Source organism: Ranitomeya variabilis, chromosome 2 (genome assembly GCF_051348905.1).
Source record: "Ranitomeya variabilis isolate aRanVar5 chromosome 2, aRanVar5.hap1, whole genome shotgun sequence".
NCBI lineage: Eukaryota > Metazoa > Chordata > Amphibia > Anura > Dendrobatidae > Ranitomeya > Ranitomeya variabilis.
The window spans coordinates 391,282,933-391,297,130 of record NC_135233.1 but is presented as its reverse complement, the minus strand read 5'-3'; the positions used below and the strand labels follow the sequence as shown (position 1 = coordinate 391,297,130).

Genomic DNA, 14,198 nt, shown 5'->3' with positions numbered 1-14,198 from the left:
ACTGTACCAGGCGGGGCTTCTGGGCAGTGGCCACGAGCCTCTGATATGACCGTTGGACCAGCGTCTGTGAATCAATTCACTCATCTTTTCAATTTATTTGACATGAAGCTTTTTGTGGGAAAAGACTTTACTTCTTACCCTCAAGTGACAGCCAGACCTGGTATGATGAATGCATTGCCCTTTTCTCTGCTCGGCCCCTTTTTTTTTTCTGCTCTGCCCCTTTTTTTCTGCTCTGCCCCTTTTTTTTTCTGCTCGGCCCCTTTTTTTTCTGCTGCTCGGCCCCTTTTTTTTCTGCTGCTCGGCCCCTTTTTTTTCTGTTGCTCGGCCCCTTTTTTCTTCTGTTGCTCGGCCCCTTTTTTTTCTGCTGCTCGGTCCCTCTTTTTTTCTGCTGCTCGGCCCCTTTTTTTTCTGCTGCTCGGCCCCTTTTTTTTCTGCTGCTCGGCCCCTTTTTTTTCTGCTGCTCGGCCCCTTTTTTTTCTGCTGCTCGGCCCCTTTTTTTTCTGCTGCTCGGCCCCTTTTTTTTCTGCTGCTCGGCCCCTTTTTTTTTCTGCTGCTCGGCCCCTTTTTTTTTCTGCTGCTCGGCCCCTTTTTTTTTCTGCTGCTCGGACCCTTTTTTTTTCTGCTGCTCGGACCCTTTTTCTCTGCTCGGCCACTTTTCTCGGCAGGTATCGCTCTGCCTGTATCGTATACAGGTCCTTCTCAAAAAATTAGCATATAGTGTTAAATTTCATTATTTACCATAATGTAATGATTACAATTAAACTTTCATATATTATAGATTCATTATCCACCAACTGAAATTTGTCAGGTCTTTTATTGTTTTAATACTGATGATTTTGGCATACAACTCCTGATAACCCAAAAAACCTGTCTCAATAAATTAGCATATCAAGAAAAGGTTCTCTAAACGACCTATTACCCTAATCTTCTGAATCAACTAATTAACTCTAAACACATGCAAAAGATACCTGAGGCTTTTAAAAACTCCCTGCCTGGTTCATTACTCAAAACCCCCATCATGGGTAAAGGCCCCGTCTCACACAGCGACGCTGCAGCGATACAGACAACGATGCTGATCGCTGCAGCGTCGCTGTGTGGTCGCTGGGGAGCTGTCATACAGACAGCTCTCTCCAGCGACCAACGATCAGGGGAACGACTTCGGCATAGTTGAAACTGTCTTCAACGATGCCGAAGTCCCCCTGCAGCACCCGGGTAACCAGGGTAAACATCGGGTTACTAAGCGCAGGGCCGCGCTTAGTAACCCGATGTTTACCCTGGTTACCAGCGTAAATGTAAAAAAAACAAACACTACATACTCACCATCTGTTGCCCGTCAGGTCCCTTGGCGTCTGCTTCCTGCTCTGACTGAGCCGCCGTACAGTGAGAGCAGAGCGCAGCGGTGACGTCACTGCTGCGCTCTCACTTTACGACGGCTCAGTCAGAGCAGGAAGCAGACGCCAAGGGACCTGACGGACATCAGATGGTGAGTATGTACTGTTTGTTTTTTTTTACATTTACGCTGGTAACCAGGGTAAACATCGGGTTACTAAGCGCGGCCCTGCGCTTAGTAACCCGATGTTTACCCTGGTTACCAGTGAAGACATCGCTGGATCGGTGTCACACACACCGATTCAGCGATGTCAGCGGGACCTCAACGACCAAAAAAAGGTCCAGGCCATTCCGACACGACCAGCGATCTCGCAGCAGGGGCCTGATCGCTGGTACGTGTCACACATAGCGAGATCGCTACTGAGGTCGCTGTTGCGTCACAAAACTTGTGACTCAGCAGCGATCTCGCTAGCGATCTCGCTATGTGAGACGGGGCCTTAAGACTAGCGACCTGACAGATGTCAAGAAGGCCATCATTGACACCCTCAAGCAAGAGGGTAAGACCCAGAAAGAAATTTCTCAACAAATAGGCTGTTCCCAGAGTGCTGTATCAAGGCACCTCAATGGTAAGTCTGTTGGAAGGAAACAATGTGGCAGAAAACGCTGTACAACGAGAAGAGGTGACCGGACCCTGAGGAAGATTGTGGAGAAGGACCGATTCCAGACCTTGGGGAACCTGAGGAAGCAGTGGACTGAGTCTGGTGTGGAAACATCCAGAGCCACCGTGCACAGGCGTGTGCAGGAAATGGGCTACAGGTGCCGCATTCCCCAGGTAAAGCCACTTTTGAACCATAAACAGCGGCAGAAGCGCCTGACCTGGGCTACAGAGAAGCAGCACTGGACTGTTGCTAAGTGGTCCCAAGTACTTTTTTCTGATGAAAGCAAATTTTGCATGTCATTCGGAAATCAAGGTGCCAGAGTCTGGAGGAAGACTGGGGAGAAGGAAATGCCAAAATGCCTGAAGTCCAGTGTCAAGTACCCACAGTCAGTGATGGTGTGGGGTGCCATGTCAGCTGCTGGTGTTGGTCCACTGTGTTTCATCAAGGGCAGGGTCAATGCAGCTAGCTATCAGGAGATTTTTGAGCACTTCATGCTTCCATCGGCTGAAATGCTTTATGGAGATGAAGATTTCATTTTTCAGCACGACCTGGCACCTGCTCACAGTGCCAAAACCACTGGTAAATGGTTTACTGACCATGGTATTACTGTGCTCAATTGGCCTGCCAACTCTCCTGACCTGAACCCCATAGAGAATCTGTGGGATATTGTGAAGAGAAAGTTGAGAGACGCAAGACCCAACACTCTGGATGAGCTTAAGGCCGCTATTGAAGCATCCTGGGCCTCCATAACATCTCAGCAGTGTCATAGGCTGATTGCCTCCATGCCACGCCGCATTGAAGCAGTCATTTCTGCCAAAGGATTCCCGACCAAGTATTGAGTGCATAACTGAACATTATTATTTGATGGTTTTTTTGTTTGTTATTAAAAAACACTTTTATTTGATTGGACGGGTGAAATATGCTAATTTATTGAGACAGGTTTTTTGGGTTTTCAGGAGTTGTATGCCAAAATCATCAGTATTAAAACAATAAAAGACCTGACAAATTTCAGTTGGTGGATAATGAATCTATAATATATGAAAGTTTAATTGTAATCATTACATTATGGTAAATAATGAAATTTAACACTATATGCTAATTTTTTGAGAAGGACCTGTATACATGTTAGCCGGATGCCTGTATTATTGGTCCTAGGCTTTAGAGTAGTCGTGCAGCTGATGTTGTTGATGCAGCTTTGTGTGTGTTCGGAGTAGAGAACTTAATGTGAATGTCCCTGTTTCCTGCACAGATCACAAGGAGTCCACTTTTTCCGAGTTTCTCCAGTGTAAGCGGTTATCTCCCAGTCTGCAGCACTTTGTCCTCTGCTCCATTGCGATGGTGTCTAAATCCACCAGCACCATAGATGGGCTGAAGGCGACACAACATTTCCTGCGCTGCCTTGGCCGCTACGGCAATACTCCTTTCTTGTTTCACATGTACGGTCTTGGAGAGATCCCTCAGTGTTTCTGCAGGTGAGTGCGAAAGACGACACTTACCCTTGATTGTATGCAATGGACCCCGGCACCAATGTCCTCACCGGAGCTGCTGAAAACGTCATCTGCATCTCTGCCTCCTCACAAATGTATGGATGTGATACTTCTCACATATGAGGCTTTGTTACATGTTTATCCAATCTGTCAGCACAGCATTATCTTCGCCTCTCATCTATCAATGCAGAAGTGAGGACCCCTTTAATGCCATTCTTCCTCCACTGTTCATGTATGTCAGACAGTGTGCGGGTGTTACATAGCCGGCTTCCATTAGTAGCAGCAGGAAATGGAGCTGGCTCCGATTGCTGCTGTTGAGCCGCTTAAATGCTGCAATCAGTCTAAGGCTATGTGCACACATCAGGATTTTCTGCAGAATTTTCCTGAACAAAACCGGACTTTTTCTGCAGGAAATCCTCATGCGTTTTTTTTTGCGGTTTTCTCGCGTTTTTTGTGTGTTTTTTTCCGGAGCTTCCCATTGCATTAAATAGCGTCAATAACGCGCAAAATTAATGAACATGCTGCGTTTTTACCGCGATGCATTTTTTTCGTGGAAAAAAAACGCATCATGTACACAAAAATTGCAGAATGCATTAAAAATAAGATGCTTATGTATGCGTTATTTAAGTGTTTTTTCCTCGGAAAACGTCCGAAAAAATGCGAAAAAAAACTCAAAAAATCCTGAACGTGTGCACATAGTCTTGACGGTGGCATATAAGCGGCGTAGTCCTGGTGGGATTTCCACTCTGGTCCCTATCACCCACCTTCTACAATGCGTTTGCAGGGTCCACATCTCTCGGCTTCATAAGAGACGGTTTCTCCTATATGCTGCAATGTATAGGACAAGTGACCGGACGATTACAGGCTGGAATCTCTAGAGCGACCATCAAATAAAGTGAAAAAAGATACAAACTGTTCTTATCGCCGCGCTTTTCCATAGTTAGAAATATAGAAGTTAACGAAAATCATTTTCGGTGTCACTGTGTCCTGAAAAGTCCGATCTATATAAATATTAATATTTAATCTGCACAGTAAATGTTGTAAGGAGAAAACATAGTTTGTCTCTCAATCGCTGCATCTCTGCAAAAAATAGCAATAAAATCCTCAAGTTAAAATTATAAAAACTACAGCTCGGCGCTTAGAACACAAGTGTTCACACGGCTCCATCGAGAAAAAATAGAAATGTTAGGAATATCACATTGTGACACAGTAAATATTTTATTTGCAGAGATACAAATTGTTTTACCCACTGAAATCTAGAAGAAAAGAACTTTATAACTTTGGTGTCACCGTAATCGCAGCAACCTGAAGAATCCTGTGACCAGATCACTTTTACTGCACAATGACCCAAAACACATGAAATCCCAAGACCGGGGCAGATTGCGTTTTTGTCGTCATTTTCACCCACTTGTTTTTTTTTCCCTATTTTTCTGAACATTATATGGTGAAGTGATTTGTTTAATTCAAAACTACAACTCCTCCTGCACAAATCGAGCCTCGTACGGGTTTGTGAGCAAAATACAATAGTTAGGACACTTGGAATAAAGGGAGGAAAAAACAAGTGTGCAAAAAATAAAAAAATTGCCGGGGTATGAAGGGGGAACATTTAGTGTAAAGTACAGATTCTTCCCTTAGGTGGTATCGGTCATCCCATAATGCACTGTGCTCTGCTCCCACAACCTAGAACAATATCCTCTGTAAGATTATTAGGAGGCTGCGGAGATGGAAGTGCTGCAACCTGAGAGCCAACAGAAAAGCAGCAGAATGCTGAGTGCAGGTTTGGCTGTGACTGGAGTATCATAGAATGGTAGAGTTGGGAGGGACCTCCTGGGTCGTCTGCTCCAACCCCCTGCTCAAAGCAGGTGTCACTAAACCATCCCAGACAGATGTCTGTCCAGCCTCTGGAGTACAAGTGGGCAGATGACACCGTGCAGGTGCCCTGCGAACAGCAGCTCAAGTGTGATGGGGAATAATTCTGCTCCGCTGCTCTGTCATTGGAAAGTCTCTGTGAGCTGCTGATAGATGGAAGAGAAGTGTCAGAGATGAATGTGGAGATGAACGCTGGAGCCGCTGCCTCTACATCGTGTCCCAGGGTGAAAATTCTTTTGCGGTGACGTCCTGCTCCAACCTCAGCTGGACGACCAAAACATTGGAGTATTTCTGTGATGTCCTGAGGATTTTTAGCATTGAGCTGGGGTCAACCCCAAATCTGCTGCTGTCCAAAATTACTTCTGTCAGTGTAGAATTCCAGGAAACTGCATAAGAGATAGTAATATCAGCTGAGATGACGCTGTGCGTCACTGTGTCCTGTATTATACCCCAGAGCTGCACTCGCTATTCTGCTGGTGCAGTCACTGTGTACATGCATTACATTACTGACCCTGAGTTACATCCTGTATTATACTCCAGAGCTGCACTCACTATTCTGCTGGTGCAGTCACTGTGTACATGCATTACATTACTGACCCTGAGTTACATCCTGTATTATACTCCAGAGCTGCACTCACTATTCTGCTGGTGCAGTCACTGTGTACATACATTACATTACTGATCCTGAGTTACATCCTGTATTATACCCCAGAGCTGCACTCACTATTCTGCTGGTGCAGTCACTGTGTACATACATTACATTATTGATCCTGAGTTACATCCTGTATTATACTCCAGAGCTGCACTCACTATTCTGCTGGTGCAGTCACTATGTACATACATTACATTACTGATCCTGAGTTACATCCTGTATTATACCCCAGAGCTGCACTCACTATTCTGCTGGTGCAGTCACCGTGTACATACATTACATTACTGATCCTGAGTTACATCCTGTATTATACCCCAGAGCTGCACTCACTATTCTGCTGGTGCAGTCACTATGTACATACATTACATTACTGATCCTGAGTTACATCCTGTATTATACCCCAGAGCTGCACTCACTATTCTGCTGGTGCAGTCACCGTGTACATACATTACATTACTGATCCTGAGTTACATCCTGTATTATACCCCAGAGCTGCACTCACTATTCTGCTGGTGCAGTCACTGTGTACATACATTAAATTACTGATCCTGAGTTACATCCTGTATTATACTCCAGAGCTGCACTCACTATTCTGCTGGTGCAGTCACTGTGTACATACATTACATTACTGATCCTGAGTTACATCCTGTATTATACCCCAGAGCTGCACTCACTATTCTTCTGGTGTTTTCTTTATCAGACTAGTGCACACAGTTTGCACCTTGTTCACCAGACTCTTTATGCCTTTTACAGAATGAGATGTTTTGCAGCTTCAGTAATCGCTCTAGTCCCTTCCAAAGCTGCAATGATTGTTCATCCGTGCAGGGGCAGCGTTCCTCCGCATCGTGTTCAGATGTGCTCTCCCCTATATTAGACCTTTTCTTGCGTTTGAGCGGAGGTCTTTGTGCCCATCACTCTCGGGTGATTTCTCCGGTTTATCTGTCATATTAAAGGTATAATCCGTCCATCACAGAGGTGAACGCTGCACCTGATCGCTGGTCGGACCGCTGCTCCGGCATCAAACTAAATCCCCCTAACTCTGATTTCACCTCAAAATGATATTTTGCAGTCCGGAATGTGACACGTCTGAGCGTTTTATCGCCGCGCGTTAATGAGGAATATTTCTGGCGATTGTTTAGTATGTATAGTAAAGTGTTGAGCGCGGCGTCCATACATCATCCCTCCGCGTCGTTATCTGCAGCTTATCAGAACAAGGTGTCGTTTTGCAGGTGATTTCTAGCCGCCGTCCCACATTCCATTTTAATGTAAACCTCTTAAGCGATTCTCGCGGCCGGTTCCTCCGCGTGTTCTCATCAAGGCCTCTGTTATATATGGCGCGCATACATATTTATGGGAATGATCCAAAGACATTTGGAAGTCACATCCTGCACCTCATCAGAGGCTTTACTGCATAAACAGAGGCCAAAAGTGTTGGCTTTACCGCAAACGTCTGGTCGACATTTACCCTTCGCCCCATTTAAGACGGCGCAGGTGGAGCAGAACTTGCCAGATTTATGAGACAGTTCTACAATTTTCTAATACTTTTGATTCATTTCCTCACTTTACCAAGATCTCTGCTTGCTGTCAGTGAATTATTTCAAGAGGGTGAGAGCCTGTCCTCCAGATGAGGTCTTGGTCTCCAGACTGTCACAATGTATCAGTGCAGGTAAAATGTGACAAATATTCAGAGAATTGTGCTTTTATCATTCCAGACTAGATGCAATTGTAGCGATGCTCCGGCTACAAGACGCTCGAGGTTCTCATCTGCTCGATGCATCAGTGTTTCCATTCATTGACAGCAAGCATAAAACATAGGATGATTAAGAATTTGAATGTTGGGTGTCGGGCAGAGATCTTAGCTGCTGCTATCGCACCTTGCATAGTGTCCAATCAGGTAGGAGAGTATGCCTAAAAACCACTTTAAAGGGGTCCACTCCCACAAAATGTATCTTTAACACGTAGCTATTCTTCTATAAGTTCTTTGATTTGTTGGAGTCCCTTAAACGCTCTGTAGGTGCATATCCAGGTCGTGAGACCCCCACCAATCGCCCAGCCCACCTGTATTGGCAATGAAAGGGCCTATTGTTCTATTTATGGCCAGCGAAAGCCCCCTGCAGATCCTGGGATGTACTGCACCTGGGGGGCCACTATGCAGGGGTTTTAACTTGCAACATCTGCCATACATTGTGTAGGATGAATTGCGCACTGCATGTTGGGGTCGGGCTCGGGAGCTGAGCCTGCTCCATACAGTGCAGGCCCTGGCTGTGTTGTACAGCTGGCACCCAAGTCTAAGTGCTGCGAACATCGCAGTTTAATCGTTTTAGATGTCGCTGCATTTAAGAAGTTGGAAACAGGGGAGTTCTTCCCGAAGAGTAAAATAGCACCATATTGTGAGTCGTACAAATGATCGTCGGTTCAAGTTCCCTAGTGAGCAATAAAAAAGTAAAAAAATTATCTTTTAAAAAAATAAAATGTAAGTTAACGTCATCTCCCTTTTTCCACAAAGTAAGTTCGGATGTCAACGTGGGAATGGAAAGACTAAAGCTCTGTAAAAAAAAACTGCCAAGTACAAGCCATGGAAATAAAAAAGCTATTGCAAAGCAAAAAGGGAAAATTGAAATTAGAGGGGCCCATGTTGAAGCTGCCATCCAAGAGCCCACCCTGCAGCCGGCCCTGGGTCCGTGCACTGCGGCGCTCACGCTGCACTTTGGCACATTGGGGGGCCTGTCCTCTATGTGTTCAATTAATGAGATGGAGAAGGGGGCTGGCTTGGCTATTAGTGCGCCCCCTTCACATACAGCATGGATGATGGCGGTACAGGAAACACTTTGGCTGAAGACTGGGTGATCTTTTTTTTGGAAATTGAACCCTTGTAAGCTTTTCTTACCAAAATCTGGAGCTTTTATGTCTTGGTGTTTTTGTAGGCATGCCAGGAATTACCAGTCCGGACCCCATGGATTTTTAGGTGGAAGCTTATGTCGTGCTGGTCTGTATTTCTGGCCCCTGCAGACATTTCTGCTCTTTACTTCTGTACCTCACTTTTTGGGACCAGTCTCCTCCTCTGTTGCCCTGGAGTGCAGAGTCCAGCCGAGGGGAGTTTGTCTCCTCACCGGAGGATGCGCAGCGGGGAGCAGGGACGATCTATCATTGTGATGCCGGCTCTGCCATGATGGATGGATAGATTGAGAAAGTAACTCAATAATCTTCATTTTCTTTGCAGGTTATTCACAGATCATTGAGCATTATCGTTAATAAAGCGCCTGTGTCCTTGGTGCTCGCGCTGCAGGAAAAGTCACTGTAATCTTACTAGAACCGTCCTGCACTGATCCCGGCTCTGCACCCTCGCCTCCAACAGCAGTCATGGCCTCCACCTGCAGATCACCGGGGAGGGCGCTGCGAAACCTGCGCTCCCAATGTGGCTGCAATCTGTGCTTTCTAGAGAGATTTTGAACAGTTTCCGAGCATTGTTACCCCCACACCGCGGAGGTGCTAAATGCTCGTCCCCCTCCTGATTACACCCGTGTATAAGGCTACTTTCACTCTTCCGTCTTTTTAGATCCGTCACAATGCGTCGTTTTGGGGAAAAAAACGCATCCTGTTTATGTGCCCGCAGGATGCTTTTTTTTCCTATAGACTTGTATTGCCGACGGATCGCGACGGATGGCCATATGTCGCGTCCGTCATGCACTGGATGCGTCGGTATTTGGCGGACCGTCGCAGTGAAAAAACATTCAAGGGAACGTTTTTTCGTACGTCGTGTCCTGCATTTTAAACTGCTTATGCCCGGCCGTAACTCCTCCTCCTCAGGAGTTTACTATGGGCAGCGGATGCGATGAAACACTGCGTCCGCTGCCCATGTTGCGCAGAAAATCACCACTGTCCGTCGGTACGTTGAGCCGACGCTTTGTGGCGGCCCTGTACTGACGGAAGTGTGAAAGAAGCCTTAAAGGTTTGGCGGTTTCCAAAAATGAAATGTACATTTGGAAACTTGAGTCAAAATCCCTCTGCACTTCAGGATTGTAACTCACGATCAGTACAGGATCAGTAATGTAATGTATGTACACAGTGACTGCACCAGCAGAATAGTGAGTGCAGCTCTGGGGTATTATACAGGAGGTAACTCAGGATCAGTAATGTAATGTTTGTACACAGTGACTGCACCAGCAGAATAATGAGTGCAGCTCTGGAGTATAATACAGGATGTAACTCAGGATCAGTAATGTAATGAATGTACACAGTGACTGCACCAGCAGAATAGTGAGTGCAGCTTTGGGGTATAATACAGGATGTATCTCAGGATCAGTAATGTAATGTATGTACACAGCGACTGCACCAGCAGAATAGTGAGTGCAGCTCTGGAGTATAATACAGGATGTAACTCAGGATCAGTAATGTAATGTATGTACACAGTGACTGCACCAGCAGAATAGTGAGTGCAGCTTTGGGGTATAATGCAGGATGTATCTCAGGATCAGTAATGTAATGTATGTACACAGCGACTGCACCAGCAGAATAGTGAGTGCAGCTCTGGAGTATAATACAGGATGTAACTCAGGATCAGTAATGTAATGTATGTGCACAGTGACTGCTCCAGCAGGATAGTGAGTGCAGCTCTGCTCAGCTGCTGCTCATTGTCCTAATTGTGGGTGCGGTCGCTGCTGAACCTGCTGTGTGCTCCTGAGCTCCTGGGAACCACCACCTCTCCACCCGGGGACCTGCTCTCTCTCTTACCCAGGGAGTGAGTGGGTTTCCTGGGATGAATGAGGGGGCCAAGTCCCAGGCTTCTGCTTCCCGGACCAGGCTGGCGGGGGGCAGAAGGAACCAGCAACCAGCCTGCACATCAGAAGATTCGGGGGTGAGATGCTCCACCAGGAGTCGAAGCAATGTTGCTCCTACTCCCCCCAGGTCTGCAGAGACCCAGAGAAGCCGCAAGGCTTCCATGGAGGAGAAGCCTGCTAGCGTGCAAGATAGCGGTCCTTCCGGAGGAAAGCTGAGTGCTCACGGAGGTGAGGCCGACCTCACTGAGGAGGGTTGGGCGCTGCAGAGACCCCGGGAGTCTGTGTCCACCTATGCCTCCCGGGTCATGAGCCACCTTCGTGAGTACGAAGATGCGAGTAAGACCCTGAGAAGGCTCCGGGAGGAGCTGCGCTGCACAAGCGCAAAAGCTGCAGGCGCCTCCAGACCCAGGAAGACGCAATTCCAGGCGGAGGTAAAGATCCTGAAGCTTGAAATTAATGACCTGGAGGTAAGAAAAGCATTTATTCGTGAAAAAAGTGGACCATTTAAAGAAAAACTTATAAATGAAGACCGATTCAGAGAAATGGCTGATAACAGAGAGCAAAGGCAGATGGGGCTGCAGCCTGAGAGCCAGGTGGATGATGATGATGATGAGAAGGAGGATGACCAGCAGAAAGCCCCACCTGGCAGCCTGCTTAGTCACTCACAGGCCACGTGCAGCAAGGTCCCTGCTGGACAGGCGACAATGACATCTCGTCGCAGTTCTGCTGGCTCTGGGGAGGACAGTGACAACATCGGCCAGGGAGGGGCGCTAATGGCAGAGATCAAGCTCCTGGAGTCCCCAGTGTGCCTTCAGAACTTCCATCTTGGTGATGATTTACCAGAGGAGGCACCTGGGGGCCAGCAAAAAAAGGCAAAGAAAACCACCAAGCCAAAGCTGCTGGAAGCGGTAAGCTATGTGTATGCCCCCCTCCCTGTACCCCCTGAGTCGGCTGCAGGGTCAGCTCGCTGTATAAGCCCCGTTGCCCAGCCCAGCCCGGGTTCTGCTGTGGATCCGGTGCAAAGGCACGGGGAGATTACAAAGCAATGTAGTGAGGCGCAGAGCTCCGTCTCTGCTTGTAGTAGCGGGGACGTAGCAGCAGGTGCATCAGCCGAGAGGCTGGACAGTGAGGGCGGCCCGGCGGCAGGCGAAAAATCAGGCCACGACACTGTGGTGCGCTCCCCAGTGGGAGGGGGGAGCAGCCCGGTGTCAGGGGCAGCTCCGGTAGCCTCGGTGCCCCTGAATGCTGTTGCCGCTGATCACTTAGTTGAGAAGCGGCGGCAGTGTGAGGGGGTTACCGGGGCTGGGCGTTCTGGTCCTCCCACCAAAGTCCTGTTCTGTGTTGGCGTCCCTGGTCAACAAGATGCTGATATGAAGGATCAGCGGCGCGCCACAGCGGCGAAAGATCAGCGGCGCCTGGTGTCAGCAGTAAAGCAGCAGAAAATATCATCTGATGATGCGGAGGGCACACGTAAGACCAGGGGTGAGGTCGCCTCCAGTTCTGTGGAGGAGACTCAGCCCCTTGTGCCTGATGATGCGGAGGTCAAAATGTCACCCCCTGTTGTCACTGGTCCAGCAGGAGTGAATGTGGTGGTGGGTATGGATGAGGAAAAGTCTTTGTCTAGTGGTGTGGTTGCTGGTTTGGTAGAGGGTGAGGGGGTTATGGAGGTGGGTAATGGTGATGCTGTTGGTGTGGATGTGGTCACTGGTCCGGTTGCCCCCCCGGTGGTGGCAGCACCTGTCAGGAGTTTTGCCGCTGTCACCTCCGGGGGAAATAGGGCATCCTCCTCGTCTCTGGGCTCTGGGGACGGCATGTTGCAACGGCGTCTCCTGGAGGCTCTAAAGAAGGGAGAGAGATCACTAATGGTAGAGGGTCGAGAGGTTGATCTATCCTTCTGGATAGAGAGGCATGGTCTCGGGGCCTTCCGAGAGCAAAGAGCGGGGGATACAGTGTGGTCCCTCCCAACAGCTGGGCCAGGTAGTGTGCGTAGGAATGTGGTCCGTCTTCAGTGGAGGGGCAGTGATGCGTGTCCTCCAAGGTCTAAAGTTGTGGAGCTCCTGCTGAGGATGGTGTCGTGGTTCTCAATGGCAAGAGACCGTAGAAAGCATACAAAAGGACTAGCTCTTGGAAGATGGGAACTCGAGCTGACTGTGAGCTAAACCTACCGCACAACTAACAGTGGCCGGGTAGCGTGCCTACGTTTTATCCCTAGACGCCCAGCGCCAGCCGGAGAACTGACTGACCCTAGCAGAGGAAAATACAGACCTGGCTTACCTCTAGAGAAATTTTCCCCAAAAGGCAGACAGTAGCCCCCACATATAATGTCGGTGATTTTAGAGGAAATTGACATACGAAGTATGAAGATAGGTTTAGCAAATTGAGGTCCGCTTACTAGATAGTAGGAAGACAGAAAAGGGAACTACACAGTCAGCTGAAAACCCTTTCAAAACACCATCCTGAAATTACTTTAAGACTCTAATATCAACTCATGACACCAGAGTGGCAATTTCAGCTCACAAGAGCTTCCAGCCTCAGAAATATTCAAACACAGAGAACTGGAACAAAAATGCAAAACAAACTTAGGACTACAAGTCCAACTTAGCTGATAGTAGTCTAGGAGCAGGAACATGCAACAGAAAGGCTTCTGGTAACATTGTTGGCCGGCATAGAAATGACTGAGGAGCAAGGCTAAATAGACAACTCCCACATCCTGATGGAAACAGGTGAACAGAGGCGATGAAGCACACAAGTTCAGTACCACAAGTGACCACCGGGGGAGCCCAGAAACCAAATTCACAACAGGATGGGCTTCAAGGCGATTGACATCTATAACTTGATACATCCCTATTCCACACCTGAGTTTGATGTCAGCTTTGTTCGGCCGGAGGGGCTTGAGCTCTTCTGGTCGAACTATGAGTTGGCAAAAAATGAGCCTGGCTGGCGGGACTTTACCGTTCAGGTGGTGTCTCGCCAAAACCAAGTCAAGAAAGTGACCGTGATGACTTGTAACGAGTCGCTTTCTTGTTACGACATCATGACGTGGCTTGGCGGGTACGGAGAGGTGGTAGAAATGCCAAAGAAAAACCGTGACGAGTTTGGTATCTGGTCAGGGGCCTGGACGTTTATGGTAAAACTTAAGCGTTCAGGGGGTACGGTTGCCCACATACCATCATCTGCCTTCCTGGGTAGAGATCGTATCCTGGTTTTCTACCAGGGGCAACCGAAGCTCTGTCACAGGTGCGGCGACCCCACACACTTCAGCGCAAACTGCACTGTGCAGAAGTGTGCATTGTGTGGGGATATTGGCCATCTTGCTGCATCTTGTGTGGAGATTAGGTGCCACCTGTGTGGTGAGTTAGGTCACCCATTCAGCCGTTGTCCTCGCTCCTTCGCTAACGTAGTCGTGACCCCGGTGGGAGAAAGC

The 14,198-nt window shown here is 48.0% G+C and overlaps 1 protein-coding gene across 1 annotated transcript in view; it reads left to right on the top strand.

Annotated features, from left to right (window-relative positions):
* CHM (CHM Rab escort protein) overlaps nucleotides 1-14,198 on the top strand; it is a 117,321-nt gene that overhangs the window by 45,507 nt on the left and 57,616 nt on the right. Inside the window, exon 8 of the mRNA XM_077286482.1 lies at nucleotides 3,238-3,460. Within this exon, the coding sequence (XP_077142597.1) occupies nucleotides 3,238-3,460 (223 nt within the window). The remainder of the gene's footprint in view (nucleotides 1-3,237; nucleotides 3,461-14,198) is intronic.